Here is a 20,623-nt window from a genome sequence, read left to right as displayed (position 1 = left end):
ATCCATATCCATATCATTTTCCGCATCCCTGTCCCTATACCCATCCCTGTCCCCATCCTCATCCCAATCTCTACTCCTATCCCCTTCCCCATATCCTTATTCCTATGCCTGTCCCTATCCCAATCCCCATCCGTATCCTTATCTCTATTCGTATCCGTAACAGAAAAATATCCCTATCCCTATCCCTATCCCTCTCCTTTTCATATCCCTATCCCTATCCCTATCCGTATTCCTATCCCTACCACGATCCCCTTCCCTATCCTTATCCCCATACTCTTCCCTATCCCCATCCCTATCCCAATCCCTATTCACATCCCCGTCCCTATCCCTGTCCATATACTTAACCCTATCCCTATCCCATTCCCTATCCCCGTCCCTAACCCTATCCCTTAACTCATCCAAATCCTTATCCCTATCCCCATCCCCATAGCCCTATCCCTATGCCTGTCCCGTTGCCTATCCCCATCCTTATCTGTATCTGTTTTCGTATGCATAACCGAACCTTATCCCTATCCCTATCCCTATCCCTATTCCTATCCTCATCCCAAACCCTATCCCCATCCCCATATCCATATCCCTATGCCTGTCCCTATCCCTATCCCCATCTGTATCCATATCTGTATTCATATTCGTATCCAAACCATATCATTATCCCTATCCCTATCCCTATTCCTTTGCTTATCACTATCCCTATGCCTATCCACATCCCTGTCCGTAACTCTACCCCATCCCCATATCCCTATCCCATATACTTATCACTATTCCTATCCCCATCCCCATCCCTAACAATATCCCTATCTGTATAGCCTTCCCCAACCCTGTCCCCACATCCCTTTATCCCCATACCTATCCATATCCCCAACCCTATGTAGCTATTCCCATCTTCATCCCTATCCCTATCCCTATCCCTGTCGCCACACCCGTCCCTTTTTCTATCCCTATCCCTATTCATATTCATATTGGTATCCCTATCCGTACACCTATTCCTATCCCTATACCTATCCCCAACCCATTTCCATGCCTATCCCTATCCCTATCTCTATCCCAATCTGTACAGATACGTGTAGGGTTATGTGGATAGTGGGAGCAATAGGGATAGGGATAGGGACATGGATGGGGATAGGGACATATCCGTATCCCCATCCCCATCCCTATCCCTATCCTTATCACTATACCCATCCCTATCTGTATCTCTATCCCTATCCCTATCTCGAACACTATGCCTTTCTGTATCCTTACCCCCACCCCCATCCCTCACCCCATCCCCATCCCTATCCGTAACTCCATTCATATCCCTGTCCCTATCCCCATCCGTATCCCAATCCCTATTCCTATTGCTACCGCTATCCCCATATCCCTATTAGTATTTGTATCCATATCCGTATCCATATCCTTATCCTTATCCTTATCCCTATCCCCATCCCCATATCCCTATCCCTTTTGCTACCCTTATCCCCATTCCCATCCCTATCCCTATCCATATCACCACATCCCTATCTCTCTCCCTATTCCTATCACCACATCCCTATCCCTATTCATATCGCTATCCCTATCCGTACACCTATCCCTATCCCTATCCTGTTGTGGAGTTTTTGGATGAAAATGGGCACAACCCAGCTTCTGCCCCTGAATAAAGCCAGCCTTGTAAAAAATCAGTCACTGTAGAAGACACGTTCTCTTTAAGGTTTCTTTCTGTATCATTAGGAAGTTGCTCTGCCTTGTTCTCCTCTCGTTTCTCACGGGAAGCTTCCCTCGGCAGTCCCTGACTTCTTCCTTTGGAGACCAGAGTGCTCACAGAGCCGCTTCTCATGGGAAAGCATAAAAATGTATGTAAACAATGATTGTTTACTGCTAAAGGAGAACTGACGAATCAGCTTGTAACACCGCGGCTGCCTCTGCTGAAGAGGGGTATAAATGTAATGTAAAATCTCAATAAAACGGCTTCACTAGACCATATTGGTCGTGTGATGTCCCTATCCTCTGCAATTGGTGACCCCCGACGTGATACTATGACAGATTAATTCATATCGGATTGGAGACTGGAGCAGCTGAACAGACAGGACGCAGAGCGGCCGGCCGACACATCCTCGCTGCCCCGGCGAGAGGGCCAGAGGCGGCACAGTGTTCGCGTTAAAGAAGAGACACGAATTAGGTTACTTACAGCGGAGCGCTCTGCTGGTGTGAAATTGGATCTCGCTCTATAAAGCTGAGCGGTCGGGGAGGAGATGGGGTTGGACGATTACGAGAAAGAAGGTGTCCTAAAACTCCTCCAACATATCCTCTCTAAGAGAGGGAAAAAATATGATGCCTCCGTTATTAAAGCATTGTTGAACTGGGTCTGGCGCCATAGATTAATCCCAGGAGCGCAGGTCGCATTCAAAACTCCTACCTGGGAAGCAATAGGTCATGTCTTATGGGATGCAGTGACTGAAGGAGGCAAGGAGGCAAAAGAAGCAGCCAAATTCGGACCGGTGTGGAGGGAAATAGTGGAGGTGCTGCGGACAATGGAGCGAGAGAGATCAGCGGCTACAGCGGTACTCGGAGCGCCTGGGGCTTCCGTATCGCTTGGCACGGCTCCGCAGGCTTTCCCAGCAACCTCACTCTTCTCCCACATGCTAAACATCCCACAACGGGCCCCACTGGAATCTAGCCCATCTAATGCACCTGGTGCTGTCGGCAGCGTGCTCACCGCCCCTGCGGCTGCATCTAACAACATTTTAGTAAAAGAGATGCCAAAAGTGTTACCTCCCCAGACGGAAACAGATGAAAAACCGTGTCATAAACCCCAAGAGACTGTGTTAGTGAGGGAAGATGCAGAGCAAGGAGGGGCTGCCTGTCATCCTTCTGCGCCTCCCGAAGAATTAACTCCCTATAACCCAGATGTGGCAACAACAGAAGATGATGCTGCTGGAGCGGCTGCAATGCCCTCGCTTGAAGGGGAGTTGAAAGAGTTAGTGAAAGCGTTGCAACAATTGGCTATTCAACAGAAGCCAGAGCTGCCATCGGCTCCGGAACCCCCTGCACGTAAAATTTATACCTTTATGGATGGATCTGGTCCAACTCTCACCATTGCCACAAAACGATTATCAGTGCAACCCTCGTTTGTCAATCCAGACCCTGAGATAGAAGAAGCCCATAGCCGAAAATGGAAAGGCATAATCATGAATGCAATTTTAGAAGGGGACTTCATAACTGCAGCAGAAGCATTCCCAGTAATGCATGGTGCAGGAGGTCGATACTGGGAACCGATCGGCTGGAAACTGTTGGGGAAACTTAAAGCTGCCGTGATCCAGGACGGCCTTAAATCACAAGTCACGACATCGCTAATACAGTACATCTTTCAATCGCATACTCTCATTCCGGTGGGCATATGTACCCTCGCAAAATTGATTCTTGCAGCAGCAATCGCAGCACTGCACTCAGATAATCCCCCACAGAAAAGACAAGGAAAACTGGCTACCTTTTTCGGAGTAAGACAGGCTAATCCAGTACATGGAATGTCTGCGTCCACATGCAGGACCGCACAGAACTTAGTCAAAACTGTGCTACGTAGTCAACCATCAGCACCTGCCGATAATCCCTTTGATCCAGGGCCAGCAGCCTCTGAGAGAACTTTGATTTATTTTCATCAGCGGAGGTGCAGTGACCCTAAACAGCTACAAACTTTTCCTGGGAATTGTTTGCGGGAGGCACATACCAACACAGATGCCTTCTCAGCAAGCAGCAGCTCTCACCTCAGAGCAAGAACCAGAGGCAGCACCGAGATAGATGCGATCGCCACCATCACAGTTGTGCTGCAACCATCCGCACTTCGCACAATACCATGGAATGTAAAAGGACCATTGGAGGGTGGCTTTACTCACTTGTAATTAGAATGATTCTCAATAATTCGGTTGGGAATGTTTGTTTTACCCGGGGTCATTGATGCAGGCTGTACTGGAGTAATTCACGCAAAGGTATGGATGCTGTCTCCACTAGTGTAATGAGCACCATTTCCACTAATATTAATACCAAAGGATAGCCGGATAGTGTATTTAATTTTGTTCAAAGCAGCTGTGTTCCAAGTGGACTCTGTAGAGCGTGGCTCACAAGGATTTGAGTCCATAAGAATCCCTGAAATACATTTGGCTTAGTCCCTACAAACTCAGCCTCTTATGTTGAAGTGAACATTAACAAAAAAAAAAAAGTGTTTCTTAAACAATTAGCCTTAGAGAATGCAAAAACGGACTTAGTGCACTGTTAATTGCATGATCACCTGTTACAAAGATTGCTTGTTTTACCAGAATTGACTGATGCTGACTTTATGAGAGCGATGCAAGTAACAGCTTGGATGCCTGTGCCTCCTGACTTTATAGCAAAGGGCACTAGAATTACTCAGCTGATTTGTTTTTCAGCAATCGTACCCCATGTAGGAAGTTGCATACGGGGAGACAGAGGCTGTGGTTCTATCAACACAGAAACTACAAAAAAAAAGGAGAGAAAAAAAAAAGACTACCATAAGTGAAATATTTGTTAGACAATCGATATAAGCCTTATTAGATAATGCATGTACATATTTTAAGCATTGTATGTGTCCGGTACCGTCTGTAGTTTAAATATCCATAGCATTGAAAAAATGTGGATCCAATGGTGATAACCAACATTGTATGAACGTATGCAGCTGTATGTGTGTGAGTGCCCCCCCCACCCACCACCCTCCCGCCCTTCTCCTTCCTTTCTAAGTTTTTTTTTTTCAGCTTTGCAGAAGTCCAGAGGAGTTACCGGAGTTCTCTCTCTAGGGGAATGCCAATTTGTGAGAACACTCTGCATTCCAGTGTCCCTCATCAGCAACTGCTGGGCCCTAGCGCAGACAACCTTTAGGGATAACTGAGGCAATGATAGAGGAAAATTCAAATGATTCATTACAAATTATTGAGTGGATATTTTACCACATAAACCTCAAAAAAAAAAAAAAGTATTGATATCCAAGCCATGTCATTATTGAACGTACCCATCAAGTAGTAAAAACATTCTTAGCAAAACAAAAAAGGGGGAATCAGGAGAGACACCAACAGATTGATGAAGGTGCAATATGTAATGAATTTTTTACGATTAGCAGGAGATGATCAAATTGTGCTGATGTTGAAGCATATACAAACCATGTCATCAAAATCAGAGCAAGTACAAGTCAATGTGAACTTGCTATTGAAAAACAGTTACTATGGGCAATGGACAGGTCTGTATAAGCTACTAACATGGGGACGAGGTTATGCTTGTGTTTTAACAGACACAGGACCAGCCTGTGCACCTGCGAGGTGCATCAAGCCCACGTCGCTGTGTGACAACTGTTAAGCCCCAACCACGAAAGCAGTCGACAAGAATGAGGAGGACGCTAACATTACGGATGCTCTTAATCCTATGGGTGGTAGTTTAAGGAGGTCCCTGGGTGATCGATTCTCGAAAGAATGTGTGGATAACAGGATGAGAATGAGAACTATTGGTTGAAGGAGGAATGTTATTTTTAATGGTGTTAATTGCTTTAACAATTATCCTGTGTGTTACAGTGTATACAATGTCAAGTCAATCATATGTTTCACCTGAACATTTTAGTCGAAAAACAAAAAGGGGGAATTGTGGGAACATTTTACAGAGAACAAGGCCTGGATGCTGTGATACTGAACAACTCTAACAAGGCCTTGAAACAGAGAGCCAAAAGATAAACGAAGGGCAGCTGAAAGGAATACAACAGCTGGTTCAGTGGGAACGAGCACCAGCTGGAAGAGAAACAATTAAAGATATCAACATAGTTAATTTTAGTGTAACTTGGTTTCTTAGCATGTGCAGTAGTTTAGCCAATAATAGGTTAGTAATAGCCTTATGGACAGCTACCTTTAACCAGGAATACACTGTGGATACCCTCGTGGGCACCCAGTTATGTAACCAAAAAGGGTTTATAAAGAAACAGCTAAGCTCAATAAAGTGAAGACTCGCTGATCATGTTGATCTCTGTGCTTGATTCTGTGATGCTCCCGTCAACAGAAAATGGTTACTTGAGCTGGATTGTACCTTTGCTCATTTAATGTGGGATTTTCAGGAGCTGTAACATTGCTTGGCAGCTGTTACAGAGTAGTCTTGTGTTTTAGAAGCCATTTTCTCCAGAGTATCTTACAGGATTTTGATTTTTAAACATTGCATTTTATACTTTTAAAACAAGAAAAGATTTTTAAATAGATTTTTTTTTTGCTACTCATGTTTTCTGCCTTATCTTCCTTAGTGATGTTATGTTGAAACAACATCCCTTGCTACAATTTCATGCTACCAGTGTTCTGAATCTTACCCACGTAAATTCTAACCTTCCTTACTCCACTGGTTTGTAGAAAATAGACTAGGATTTGCGATTTTTTCCCCTAGGTGAGAACAGTGTCAAAGGGAGATGAATCATTTCTCTCCCAGAGGATTAAAGCCTCTTTTTGTGGAGGGATTGCTCTTGTACTGCTCCATTGGAATGAGAACCTCTTCAGTCTGCCCAAAAAGTAGATCAGAAACCATGGCTTCCACCCGTGCACAACGCCTTTGGTATAAAAGAGTAAGCGTTTGTGTCTTTACAGAGCTGTTGCCTGAAACTAGGTAACCACGGGTTTGCTCTAACTTCTTTATCATGACTCTATTGCACAAGCAATAGGGATGCCTAACTTTAGGAGCTTAATTCAGACATCAATTTTTGCCATCTTTGTCATCAAAACCAGCCTGAATTTTCATCAGAAAGTGTTGTTAAGTTCTCATACCTGACTTGTTCTGTGGCTCTTCAAAATGGGCATTTGGAGCCTGTTACTCCTCATGGCTGAGTGAACAGATTAAACCTGGAGTTTCCTGGATGACGTACACCACAGGAAAGTGATAAACTTGCAATATAGGCAGTGAATATACAGGACACAACACGCAACATGCCCTTCTGGCAAAGAAGGCCAACAGCATCCCAGGCTGTGTTAGAAAAGGCTTCACCAACAGGTCAGGGGAGGTGGTGCTTCCCCTCTCTTCCAACCTGGTGATTCTATGATTCTATGATTCTATGATTCTATGAAATGCACCTCTAATATCAGGCTCCCAAGACAGGAAAACAATTATAATCAGTGGCGGTTCTGTGACCCGTTTTTCAAACTGCACTGCCCAGCACCATCTTTTGGTGACAAAAAGTTGGATTTTGTTTTTCTTTCAGGCTTTGAGAAAAAAAGCTCTCACCATATGAGAGACAATTTTGCTGCAAAAAATAGTACTTTAAGTTTAAAAATAAGCAATTCAAAATAGACAACGTCTGTAAGACAAAGAAGCCACCAAACGTTTATCAACCTGTTACCCCTAGAAACACAGGAAGTGAAAAAATATCCTTTCAAATGTCTTAAACTCTTCATCAAGAGGGTCAGGCATGAACCTTGTGATGACTTTAACAAGTCAAGGAAAGTGCCTATTGTTCCCATAATAAACCATGAAATCTCGAAGCACCTATCACAGCGGAGCGTTCTTCTGAGCTCGTACGTGGGCTCACAACGGCAAGGTGGGGGTTAAAAGCAAACAAAGGCATGTGGGCACCGGCCCTTTGTGACATCGCTGCGCTGGGTCCTGGGGCGGGGGCAGAGCTGCTGGCAGAGGTCGGCAGGCAGGAGGCTCCAGGGGCTGAGCTGGGAAAAAGCTGCCCCTGGAGAAGAGCCACCGATGGGTCTTTTGGGGGAGAAAGAGAGAGCGAGGTGGCCTGGGGAACCTGGGGGTTGGCGTGGGCCACCACAGCGAGGGGAGCCTCCTGAGGAAGCCTTCTTCCTCCAGCTCCAGGGGGCTTCACGCTTGCCAGCTCATCTCCTACAGCTGGAAAAGGAGCACGGCGAGCTGGGCGTGAGCCAGGACGCTCCTTGAGTGCCTCACACATCGTTTCTGAGCCCAGGTAAGAAGCTCTCCTGCCCGAGGGGATGTGATGCTGGACCTCATGGTCACCGATACGAGGGAACAGCAAGACTGGAGGCAGCCTGGGCTGCGGTGGTCACGCACTGGTGGATTCGAGGGCCTGAGGGACGTGGGTTGGGCAAGGAGCAGAGTCAGGACCCTACATTTTAGGAAAGCAGACTTGCAGCTCTTCAAGGAGTTGATCGGTAGGACCTCGTAGGAAACTGTCCTCGGGGACAAGCACAGAGCTAGAAAATATTTAACGATGCTTTACATAGAGCTTGGCAAGGGAAGCAGAGACTGACAAGAAGGGCTAGCACAGATTCTTCAACCCAAAAAGGAAGGTTAAAGAGAGCGTACCCCCACTGATGAACAAAAATGGTGGACCTGTATCGACAGACGAGGGCATGGCTGAGGTACTCAACATCGTTTTTGCCTCACTGGCAACTGCTCTCCTCACGCCCCCTCTCTTAATGGACAGCAAGATGGAGATCAGGGGAGTCAAGCCCCTCCCACTGTAGTTTGCAGATGACACCAAGCTGAGTGGCACAGTCGTTACACCAGAAGGATGGGCTGTCATCCTGAGGGATCTGGAGAAACTGGAGAAGAGGGACTATGTGAACCTCATAAGGTTCAACAAGGCCAAGGGCAAGATCCTACACCTGGGTTGGGGCAATCCATGGTTTCCCTGCAGGCTGGGGGATGATGTGACTGAGAGCAGCCCTGCGGAGAAGGACCTGGGGGTGCTGGTTGATGAGAACCTCAACACGAGCTGGCAGTGTGCGCTCACAGCCCAGAAGGCCAACTATGTCCTGAGCCGTATCAATAGAAGTGTGGCCAGCAGAGCGAGGGAGGGGATTCTGCCCCTCTACTCCACTCTTGTGAGACCCCAGCTGGAGTCCTGTGTCCAGTTCTGGAAACCCCAGCATAAGAAGGATATGGAACTGTTCGGACGGGTCCAGAGGAGGCCACAAAGATGATGCGAGGGCTGGAGCACCTCTGCTATGAGGACAGGCTGAGGGAGTTGGGCTCCTTCAGTCAGGAGAAGAGAAAGCTCCGGGGAGACCTTATAGTGGCCTTAGAGTACCTGAAGGGGGCCTGGAGGAAAGCAGTGGAGGGACTGTTTAGAAGGGCACGTAGTGACAGGAGGAGGGGGAATGGATTCAAAAAGGAAGGGGAAAGATTTAGATTGAACATTAGGAAGAAATTCTTCCCTATGAGGGTGGTGAGGCCCTGGCCCAGGTTGCCCGGGGAAGCTGTGGCTGCCCCATCTCAGGAGGTGTTCAAAGCCAGGCTGGATGGGGCCTTGGGCAGCCTGGGCTGGTGGGAGGTGTCCCTGCCCAGGGCAGGCAGCTTGGAACTGGATGGGCTTTGAGGTCCCTTCCAATCCAAACCATTGGATGTGTCTTGGTTACAGACGTGGCATTCCGAGCAAACAAATTATCCTGACCTGGATCAAAAAGAAAGTCCGGATCTGGGAAGAGGCAAGAGGGCTAAAAAGAGAAAGAGCGGATCACCAAGCGGTGCACAGGAGAGCAAGCAGGGTAAAATGGATCTTGAAAGTTGCAATGGGTCTGAGAAGAGAAGAAGATCAGCAAGTGGTGCACCAGAGTCCCAGTACAACAAATCGGGTCTTGAAAGAGGCAAGACGGCTAAAAAGAGATCGAGATCACCAAGCAGTGCACAGGAGAGCAAGCGCTGTAAACTGGATCGTAGCGGGACAAGCGGTCACGAAACAGAATTGCAGGCAAGGCTCAGTCTCTATGAATATTTGCAGGAGATGTGACCCATTTTAACGGAGGATTTCTTTATTTTGTGAAGATTAATTCTTATCTAGGCAGCAGTCATTGAGTGGAGCGGGGATAGGGAGTTCTGTCAATAACATTAGTAGTTTATTCCTTTTGGTATTTTTGCTGAGATTTGATTTTCTTGAATGAATCATAGAATCATAGAAACATAGAATAACCAGGTTGGAAGAGACCCACAGGATCATCGAGTCCAACCATTCCTATCAAACACTAAACCATGTCCCTCAGCACCCCATCCACCCGTGCCTTAAACCCCTCCAGGGAAGGTGACTCAACCCCCTCCCTGGGCAGCCTCTGCCAGTGCCCAGTGACCCTTTCTGGGAAAAATTTTTTCCTAATGTCCAGCCTAAACCTCCCCTGGCGGAGCTTGAGGCCATTCCCTCTCATCCTGTCCCCTGTCACTTGGGAGAAGAGGCCAGCACCCTCCTCTCCACAACCTCCTTTCAGGTAGTTGTAGAGAGCAATGAGGTCTCCCCTCAGCCTCCTCTTCTCCAGGCTAAACACCCCCAGCTCTCTCAGCCGCTCCTCATAAGGCCTGTTCTCCAGCCCCCTCACCAGCTTTGTTGCTCTTCTCTGGACTCGCTCCAGAGCCTCAACATCCTTCTTGTGGTGAGGGGCCCAGAACTGAACACAGGATTCGAGGAGCGGTCTCACCAGTGCCGAGTCCAGAGGGAGAAGAACCTCCCTGGACCTGCTGGTCACGCCGTGTCTGATCCAAGCCAAGATGCCATTGGCCTTCTTGGCCACCTGGGCACACTGCTGGCTCATGTTCAGTCGCTGTCAACCAACACACCCAGGTCCCTCTCCTCCAGGCAGCTTTCTAGACAGACTTCTCCTAGTCTGTAGCACTGCATAGGGTTGTTGTGCCCCAAGTGCAGGACGCGGCATTTGGCCTTGTTAAACCTCATCCCGTTGGACTCTGCCCAGCGGTCCAGCCTGTTCAGATCCCTCTGGAGCCTCCCTACCCTCCAGCAGATCGACACTTCCACCCAGCTTAGTGTCGTCCGCAAACTTGCTCAGGGTGCACTCGATGCCTTCATCCAGGTCATTGATAAAGACATTGAACAGGGCTGGACCCAGCACTGAGCCCTGGGGACACCACTTGTCACTGGCCTCCAGCTGGATTTTGCACCATTTCCCACCACTCTCTGGGCCCAGCCATCCAACCAGTTTTCCACCCAGGAGAGTGTGCGCCTGTCCAGGCCAGAGGTGACAGTTTCTGAAGCAGAATGCTGGGAGAAACTGTGTCAAAGGTTTTGCTGAAGTCCAGGAAGATCCATCCACAGCCTTCCCCTCATCCAGCAGCCGAGTGACATGTATAGCCGAATGAAATGTATAGTTTGCAGGTACACTTGTGACAGCAAACAGGACAGTCTTGCTGTTTGTTCCTGGGATATATTTGACCAGATCAATGAACGAGAACCGTTCACTGGAGTGCCTGAAACACGGGCATCTGTCTTGTGCCTTCGGAATTTCCCTGATGACAGGCATTTATTTCAGCCCTCCTCGAAAATGCAGGTCCGGGCTATTAAAGTTGCTTTTAACCTGGTATTGTGGAAACAGAGAGGAGATCACATCTGATTTTTACATCTGTAAAACATGTTTATTAAGATGTTCTAAGAAACGCTGAAAAATCTGTAGAGTCAGATATGTATGACGTCTACCTGCTAGTGGGGCAGTTGTTCTGGACTTCGTTACATATTTAACTACTGAAAAAGCTGCAGATAGGATTTTTAATGCAAGATCTTCAGCTTAGATGGCCTAAAGTAAATGTGTATGCTGCGTGCGATGAACCAAACAATTCCTATCAAATATTCAGACTAGTGGTTTAATTTCAGTTACTTTAGAGGAGTATTTTAACGTGGACAAAAGGCGATTGCATACAGTAATACAGAAGCACATTCTGTCCTCTCCCTCTGGAAGATACATCTAAAAGATACCTTTGATGCATAGAAGAGAATTCTTAAATGCTTTTGCTTTAAACAAGAATACGGGCACCGAAATGTTGAAGGAAAATTCATGGAACCAACCTTGTGAAAGGAAAATAATGACCTTGTAATTTTCTGCTGCCTTCCCACTGGGAGTATCTCACCTGAAAAATCTGTTCCTTGCCACCTTTCTGCCCTGGAACATAAACGATGCGCCCTGTGAATTGCCGGGGGCTGAATTGGAAATTGCTCCTGTCTACTGCTTGTGGCCTGACCCGTATCTGAGTGCCCGACTGCCTCCCTGCTGAATGCATTTTGTATTCTGAGCTGAATTCCCTCGGGTTTGTTAATTGGCTGGACAATCTTGATGCCGTTCCAGGTGAGGCGTCAAAGGAGCACGGCCAGGAGCGTGGAGGACGTCGAGGCGGGTCACCTGATCTGTCACTATGGGGACATGCTAAATGCAAGATGTATAGAAATTTTTTTTTTATATTTTTTATCCTTTCAAACAGAACCAGTTCTTTTAGTGGAAGATTCAAGGGGGTTCTAAAGTCTTTTCTTTCTCTCTTGACCTTTTGGTAGGGGGTGGGACCATTATTTTTTTCATATTCTATTGTAAATAAATGGTATATTCTGGGGCCTTTTCCCTCTCTCCCTTCCCTCCCTCCCAAAACCAAAAATGAAGTTAATGAACTTAGTGGAATGTGATCCCTGTAAATGTAATTTGAAGAGAGTTGTCCAGTAACATCTCTCAGACCAAATATTTAAAATCTAGGGCACAGCCTAGAACAACATTTGGTGATAGTACTTAGTCCTTCTGATTGTTTGATCTCTTATTGTTAATTATTTGCTAGGCTATTTAATAGCTGAGTAACTTCACCACTTGTACGATTAAGAGTTCCTTTCTTTATAGATGAGGTTCTTGCTGTGTTGGGCCAAGGTGGTTATGGAAAAGTAGTGGAATGCCTCGATCACAAAGCGTAAGTCTTTTAATTCAGTGCCCGTCATTTGTTTTACTGAGGTTCTCAGCGTGAGGCTCGGGAAGTGCTTTCTGATCCTGTCAGGCTTTCTCTTTGCTTCCTCGTGTGCTGCTCTCTGTATTTCTCTGAGGCCAGTGCAGCTGCCAGACAAAAGTGTGCGTTGGTTCCTGCTGCTAAAAGCAGCCCCTAGGCACGAGGGTTGTGCAGGGCTGGTGGATGAGGCGAAGGCTGCGTCTTCTGCAGGCGCAGCCCAGCTGGGTAGAGGTCAGTGCTGATGGGGAGAGGTGGCCTGGAGAGGGCGTGGGGTGCAGCTGCAGCCCCCACAGTGGGCAGCCTTGGGGCCTGTGCCCCCCAGCTCTGGATAACGAGCAGTGTCTGACATCGTGTAGCTTCCCTTAAAGTGTCACCTGCGAGGAGGCGGCGCCATTTGGGTTCTGACAGAGTGGGCACTAGAAATGAAAAATAAATGTTGTGTTTGATGGCACTTTTGCTGTGTGCAAAATAGTATGGAAGGAGGTTGTGTTCCCAGTCCCCGCCGAAGGCGTTTGACACCTCGGTGACATTCTTACGACTTCTTGGAGGACTGAAGGCAGCTTCCCATTTTTGATTAAGGGTTGTCTTAGGCTGCAAAGTGGGGAAGATTTTCCAGTATTAGCCCAGCATCCAGAGAAACGAAGGGGAGGTAAAAGGCGATTGAAGAATGATACCGATCTTTAAAGGATCGAGTGTGTTTTCAAAATGTAAAGATGCAGTTTTAGCTATGTTTGTGCACAGATGACTCTGGGTTATATGAAGTCAGTGTGCCCTTTTCCCAGAAGGTTTCCAGTGTTAGGAACAAGGCAGATGGGGTGTTAATCACCCAGGAGTCTGAGTTAAAAGTACTCATTGTTCTAATCTCTGTTAAAACCTGTTTTTCCAGGGAAGGCAAACATGTGGCAGTGAAAATAGCAAAAAATACCGATTTGTTCTCCAGAGCCGCTCGAGATGAAATAAAAGTGCTGGAAGATTTAAAAGCATCAGACCCCAGCAATGCCTAGTAAGCACACAAAGCCGACTGTGCTGTCTTCTGGCTTGAAGACTTCTACTATGATGCTTTCTCTAACACACAGTGTATGTAGGAGCACTGCACAACTTGCTGTTGCAATGCACGTGTTTCCATGCTTTTGCAGTCACTGTGTCCAGATGCTGCGATGGTTTGAGTACCGTGGACACGTCTGCATTGTCTTTGAACTCCTGGGGCGCAGCACCTTTGACTTTATGAGAGACAACGACTTCCTGCCATTTAGCCTGGATGACATCAGACACATGGCCTATCAGATCTGCACCTCTGTCAACTGTAAGCATGTTCCTTCTTTGCTTCATTTGTTAAAGTTTGTTTGCGGAACCCACTAAATGTATGATTTCTCTTGCAGTTTTGCATATGAACAATTTGACACACGCAGATCTGAAGCCAGACAATATTGTCTTTCTGAGGTCTGCCTATGCAGAAGAGTACGACCCCACGCTGGTAAGCTGCTGTCCTCTTCCCCATTCCCTCCTCCTCAGCCATCCTCTGCATTTATTTGGTCACTTGCATCCCATCGCCTTTTGTTTCAGGAATGCAGTGAACGCAGACTGAGAAAAGCAGACATCAGACTTGTGGACTTCGGGTGTGCCACGTACGACCATGAGCATCACGGCACTTTGGCGACTACCATACCTTACAGAGCTCCCGAAGTCGTCCTAGGTCAGTAGAAGGTGGTTTGTTTGGCTGATCTTTCACGTATGACATTTGTGTGCTATTGAATGGAGCTAGAGAAATATTTGACGTCTTATTTATGCTGTTGAATGTTTGCAGCCTGGTCTAAACATAAACAACCTGAACCTTTTCACAGAGCTCGAATGGTCCCACCCATGCGATGTTTGGAGCATAGGATGTACTCTCCTGGAGTACCACCTTGGAGAATTAGTATTTCAGGTAGGGAACTATGAACCCAAAAGGGTACAGCATGCATAACACTCCCCAACATGATGAACAAAGGCTATGGAGAGGTGGGGACTGAGAGGCATGGTTTGTGCAAGGAAGTAAGCTGCATTTGTCTGTAATGCCAAGTTGAAGAGAATGGAGGATGTAGGCACCAACGAATGTTCTCAGGAGCAGATTTTGACAAGCTGCTTCCAGTAGACACTTTGGCAGAGGCTTGAAAGGAAGGGTCGCCCTGTTAACGTTTGGAATTTACAAGGTACCCTAATACCAGATGTGGCTTCATCTATCACCATCAGCAAATACTACTCAAACGCCTCAATCCTGTCCTCTTAAAGGCATTGCTGAAGTTGAACTTGAAGAAAGAAAAGAAAAAGCCCACCAAGGCAAGGGGAAGGGGAAGAAACTCCAGTAGATAGTAACTTCTTTCAGGAAATAGAGAACTCGAGCCTCTTCTTTTTTCCTTGACCAAGTTCAGCTTAGTGCTTGCAGGGTACAGTCAAAAATGAAGTCAGGCTGGTGTGTGCTTCTTTATAACTTCCACATAACCAAGAATGAAAAACGTCTCTCTTGACCTCTCTCCAGACCGATGAAGACATAGAACACCTGGCGATGATGGAGCAATTGCTGGGGCCTTTGCCAGAGCAAATGATTAACAGAGTTGTTTCATTAAGTAAACAAAACTATTTTTATAAGGGCCGGCTGGCCTGGGACGAATACTGTGCTGCTGGGCAACACGTCTCAGGGTGCTGCAAACCCTTGAAGGTAAGATTACAGGGGGAAGATGCTTCTTGGCAGAGGAGCTCCAAGTGCAATTCTAAGATTGGAAGCCTGTGTTTTGTTGTTTTCTTCATAAAGGAATACATGATGTGCTATGATTGTGACCATGAGAACCTCTTTGATCTGATTGAAAAGATGCTGGAGTATGACCCAGAGAAGCGCATTACTCTGGAAGAAGCACTGGAACATCCTTTCTTCCTCCCATTGAAGCAGCAAAATAGCACATAGACTCCTAGAGCTGAGGCAGACGAGCTTCTCTGTCTGCCTGTTAAGAAACATAAACTATGTTAAGTGCTGTTTGTTTCTTTATGTATGTTACGTATTTAGTTATTGATGCTGAATTCAAATTCATTTGTCGGAATAAAATTTATTTAAGAAAAAGGTACTGATGAGCCCGGTTGTGTTTCTCCAGTAAAACAATATCTCAGGACACTTTTCTCGTGTGGACAAGAGCACCTTCTACTCTATAGGCCTCCCAAGAGCCAGAACGTATTAATTTAATTGGGGTTTATCTGACTGTCATTGGAAGAGCAAAAGACCTAGGGCTGACGTTTGCCCTTTAGTGAGTGACTGAGGCTTCTTTTCTGAGTAAGAGGACAGGGAAAGCCCTTGCTCTTAAGTGTGAGGATGGTGTTTATTTGATGAAAAAATCAAGCTACACAGGAAGGAAGATCCCTGTAGTATTACAGAGATTGCACTGCGATAAGGAATTATTATTTTTGCTAGCTTTAGGGGGGCACTCTGGTTACCAGTATTCCTGTGAATGGTCATTGTTGGCGTGCGGCGGTAGAGACTTCCCTCTTCCAGCAGCTCTTTCTTGGATTACAAGCTGTCCAGAGTCGTTCCATTAAGAACTCCAAGAAGGCTGATAGGCTTGTGTAAGGAGCCAAATTGGGAAATCCTGTCTCAAAGATTGTCGAAAGCCACTGCCAGATTGTAACGCAAGAGCCGCTGAAATCACAAAGTCAGCAAATCAGCACTCCACTGAAGTTCATCTGGGGGTGGAGGTGGCGATTGGTCGCTGCATGGAGGCACGAGCTGGAGACATGACCAAGCATCGTGAAAGTGAAGGTTGTGTGGTACACAGCAGCCCAAACTGGGAAAGGATAAAATGACCCTCCCAAAAGCCCCTCTGAGCCCACAAAGCGCTTTGTGACTTAGTACTCTGCCTCAATATCATGATCAAGAACAAATACTGGTTGCCAATATATTCCATCGGAGTCCATAATTAGCTGTAATCTTGATTTTTCAACTTTGCAATTAAGTGACTGAGTGGGTCCAGTACACAAACGTGTAATATAGTTCTGGGGTGTACCAGCATGAACCAGCTTCTGCATTACCATAGCAAACTTGATTTGCCCAGAAAATACAAGTGCTTTCTGGTGATTTCACTGGAAATGTGGAAGGTTTGTGACAGTAGCCTTGCCTGTGGCCAAATACTGAAGTCATGGTTATATGCAGTGGGAACTTGTCTATATTCTCGGTGGGACTGGGAAACAAAACAAAGTCTGTTAGCACTCTGTTGCTGATTTAATCATGATTTTCTGCCTCTTGCGCCGGCTGTCATGCTGCATACAGATGTAGGAGATATTAAAATTGAACTGTTCTGTGAGCGAACACCAAAGACTTGCAAAGTACGTCAAGTAACAGGAGTGGGATTGCCCGGTGTTGAAACAAAGCAGTAGAAAGAGTGACTGCAGAGGATGAAGTGGCTTTGGCGATTCATCTTTTCACACAACAGAGTACTAACATTTTAAGCTGGTACGGTGCCTATTCCGCTTGTGGAACTTGTGTCCAGTGGACTTGTGCACTGTGTCATACTGCCTAGAACTTTGATATAATTCTCATGCCTTAGCTTTGTTAAAGCTACTGGTGACAAAATTACACGTACTGAATGCAAATGTTGAACGGAAGTGATACTTCTGAAACTGTCTCAAGCATCTTCTTTGTTCCTCAAGCCAGAGGAATGAAATCTGACTGTACTTACCAACACACACACGGGATGTTTTTCTTCCCACATAAGTAACGTGATGATCGCTGCCGCACCAAAGACAGATGGCAGATTCTACTTTCTACCCAGCTGACACAGAGCAAGTTTTCGATCACCGTCTACAGGGAGAATACAACAACTTGTAAGTTAGTCTGAAAGCCTCATTAGATGACTTGAATTTGCTGAGCAGAAAACATATGGTCAGCAAAACCAGAAAGAAACGAAAAGGTGTGCGATTACTTTTCCTGTCTTCTCAAACCTGCCTCTTTGAATATTTCTACAGAGGTTTGTCACCTCATATATATATATATATATACACATACGTAAGTAAGTAACTGAAGTTGAGGAACTCTGGACAGTGTGTTGTATATATATCGTTGTCTATATAACTAATTGTATCAGAATCTCCAGCAATGTCTCTAATTCTTGAAGTTTTGTCACACTTACATAGTAATATTGGCTAACTTCTTAGCATCTTAGCATCTTGGGATTACAGAAACTCCCCTCTAGTCATTTAAAATACTATATTTCTGGAGCACACGGTTAGAGATAAGGAGGAAAACATAAATTCGGAATGATATGTCTAAAATTACTTCTCATTTTTTGAAGGTTATGGTCTGACTGCAGTCCGTTGCTGAACACTTCAGGTTTGCAGCAGTGCTCAGCTCTGCTGCGTAGTATATATATGCTACATCTCATCACGAGAAACTGAACTCACAGTACATCAATCTTCTTGAAGATCATATCAAGCACTGTGGTTCCTGTAGCATGGGTATAACAAATTTACTCCCGACTGCACTTAAATATGGAATTTCTTCTTGTACATTATCTCTACCACAAAGCTGTCCCTTCTACAAAGCTTTTATACCAGTACACTACTTCCTATCACTCATCAGCAGGTGGCCTCCTTTCTTCTGTGTTAAAAGTTCAAGATCTTTGTCCTACAGTAAATATCCTACAGTACTATTCAAACACATGAAGTATTGGAATAACTGGCCTTTAAGAACAAGGGCCTTTAGATCGGCGGTCCCAGCACACGGCCTCTGCACCGGAAAAATTCAGACCCACGGGACAACCCCACAACAGCTTCCAGCTGCAGATCCCAACAGCGAAGCTACCCGCTTAGTTACACCACCATCCGTCGCCACGCCAAGTGAACATGAACGTTCCACCTTTGCAGGGCCCTGAGGCGCCTCTGCAGGCTCGTCAGGGATCCAACCGCCTTCTGAACAGTGTCGGACGGCCTGCGCGCATTCTGCTCGGCCATCGCCTTCCCCGGGGCTTTCACCCGACAGCCGTGACACAACATCAACTCGTGCGTAAGTGCACACATACACACGTGCAAAGGAACGCTAAAGGGCAACAACACGAGGCCTCGCTTGGCAACGATGCCATGAAGATGGTCCCACAGCCCTTTCGTTTAGCCAGCGGAGAGCAGATAAAGTTCATCCTCCTCCTCCCCCCGTGCCGTGCCAGCTCACTCACCATTACTCCTCACGATGGGATGGAAGATGGAAGAATACTGGGCTTTGAAAAAGCGGGGCTGTTCTGCGAGACTTCTGCCAGGTTTTCTGCAGCAAGGACATTCTCCGGACTGGCTTTTTGGGCTGTGAGGAAAGAGAGACGTGCACGATATGTTAAGGAATTTTTAACGCCACCTCGGAATACCTCGGAATACCAAGAGTCCTTTGTCCAGTTACAGGTGACAATTGGAGCTTAAGTAAGAAAACAGAAAAAGCCCCCCACCCCCACGGAAGATGAATGACGATGTGGTCAACGACAGGACCACGCCACTGGCACAGAAGCCGGGCCAACACACCGGGCACTCATCCACAGAGAAACAAACGGAGGAGCCGCAAGCCGCTTCCCGAACCAGGAGTCAGCATCACAAACGTCACCCTCGCTCAGAGCTGCAAAGCGGACGTTTCTCCTCTCACCTGAATGGCAACCGCTTCCATTTCACCCGTGGGCACCCTCCTCTTCTTCTGCCGCAAGCGTATGAGAGAGATGGGAAGGCTCCATAGTGCTCTGCAAAGATGAGGGACCTCTAAGAGGTGCATCTGCATTTCCCCAAGGCACTTGAGGTACCTTAACTCTACAGTTACCGTTAAGAACACAACAACTCCCCTTCCGTACCACTGTTACGGGACATAGTTTAACACAAATACTAAGAAGAAGTCTAAAAAGATGTTAAGCCTCAAAATAGACAAGAAGGCTGAACAGGCATTCTGTGTAACTGGAAACAGAGAAAAGTCTGAACCGAGAGGATCTGCAGCAAGCGTAACGGATGTTGCACCGTTGTAAAACGCTGTGACACGGAAGGGTTTTAAATGCAAAGCAGCTTGGTTATAGAAGAGAATCAAAGAAGCGACCTCCCTCCTGGCACTCTCTACACTAACAACATAAAAGCGCTTTCCAAAGCTCCCCTTCTCCTCCTTTCCCTCTTCATGTGTGTGTGGCGTGCTTGCAGTGTGTCTGGCGTGTGCACGGCATGTGCCTGGCTGGCGTGTCATCTTCATGGTATGTGCTAGCATGTGCGTGGCATGTGTATGGTATGTACATGGCCCGTACATAACATACGCATGTAGTGTGTGGCATGCATGGCATGTTGCCTGCACGTGGAAGGTGTGTGCGTGACACATGCTTGACTGTTGTGGCATGAGCCTGGAATGCGCATTGAAACAGTGGCGTGTGTGTGGCGTGTGTGGCACGTACATAACACATGTATGGCATGCATGGCATGTTGCCTGTGTGTGCAATACATGTGTGTGGTATGTTGCTTGCGTGTGCAAGGTGTGTGCATGGCGTGTGCCTGGCTGGTGTGTCACCTTCATGGTGTGTTGCTAGCACATGCATTGCCTGTGGATGGCACGTACACAGCATGCACATAACATGCACATGGCCTGTGTGACATTTTGCGATGTGTACAAGGGCTCTGTGGTGTGTGTGGCATGCTGCTTGCATGTTCAAAGCATGTGCATGGGGTGGTTGTGGCGCTAGCCTGGCATGTGCATGGCGTGTGCATGGGGGCAGCACAATGTGCGTGGGGGGCAAATTGCATGTGTGTGGCATGTTCATGCTGTGTGGCGTGTACAGATTCGGCTGGCAAAGCCCCTGGCACCCTAGTATTGTTGTCTCGATCCAGTGTTCACTAAACGCGATGCCGTCACATACTAACCCAAAGTGGAGAACGCTCCAGCTAGTGCCGTCAACTCGATCGACTGTGATTAACAAAGAGGAGTGAGTCCCGAGAAAGCCACGTA

The 20,623-nt window shown here is 46.8% G+C and overlaps 1 protein-coding gene across 1 annotated transcript; it reads left to right on the top strand.

The window, feature by feature from the left end:
* Positions 1 to 13,593: 13,593 nt before the first annotated feature.
* LOC138726932 (dual specificity protein kinase CLK1-like) lies at positions 13,594 to 15,944 on the top strand. Its single transcript, XM_069869038.1, has 7 exons — positions 13,594 to 13,663; positions 13,797 to 13,963; positions 14,040 to 14,134; positions 14,224 to 14,353; positions 14,502 to 14,584; positions 15,176 to 15,355; positions 15,449 to 15,944. Exons 2-7 carry the CDS (start codon positions 13,810 to 13,812, stop codon positions 15,596 to 15,598), a joined length of 792 nt encoding a protein of 263 aa, XP_069725139.1. The 5' UTR covers positions 13,594 to 13,663; positions 13,797 to 13,809; the 3' UTR covers positions 15,599 to 15,944.
* Positions 15,945 to 20,623: the final 4,679 nt, after the last annotated feature.

Source organism: Phaenicophaeus curvirostris, chromosome 15, assembly GCF_032191515.1.
Source record: "Phaenicophaeus curvirostris isolate KB17595 chromosome 15, BPBGC_Pcur_1.0, whole genome shotgun sequence".
In the NCBI taxonomy this organism is placed as follows: Eukaryota; Metazoa; Chordata; class Aves; order Cuculiformes; family Cuculidae; genus Phaenicophaeus; species Phaenicophaeus curvirostris.
Note: the sequence above shows the minus strand (reverse complement) of the source record. Positions and strands in the feature narration are given on the sequence as shown.

What these genes read in the sequence shown, in the direction of transcription:
- LOC138726932 (XM_069869038.1), top strand. Translation starts at nt 13,810, where the DNA reads ATGCTGCGATGGTTTGAGTACCGTGGACACGTCTGCATTGTCTTTGAA. An exon ending in GATCTGCACCTCTGTCAACT is followed by an intron (nt 13,964 to 14,039) that starts GTAAGCATGTTC and finishes TTTCTCTTGCAG; the next exon opens with TTTTGCATATGAACAATTTG. An exon ending in TTGGAGAATTAGTATTTCAG is followed by an intron (nt 14,585 to 15,175) that starts GTAGGGAACTAT and finishes ACCTCTCTCCAG; the next exon opens with ACCGATGAAGACATAGAACA.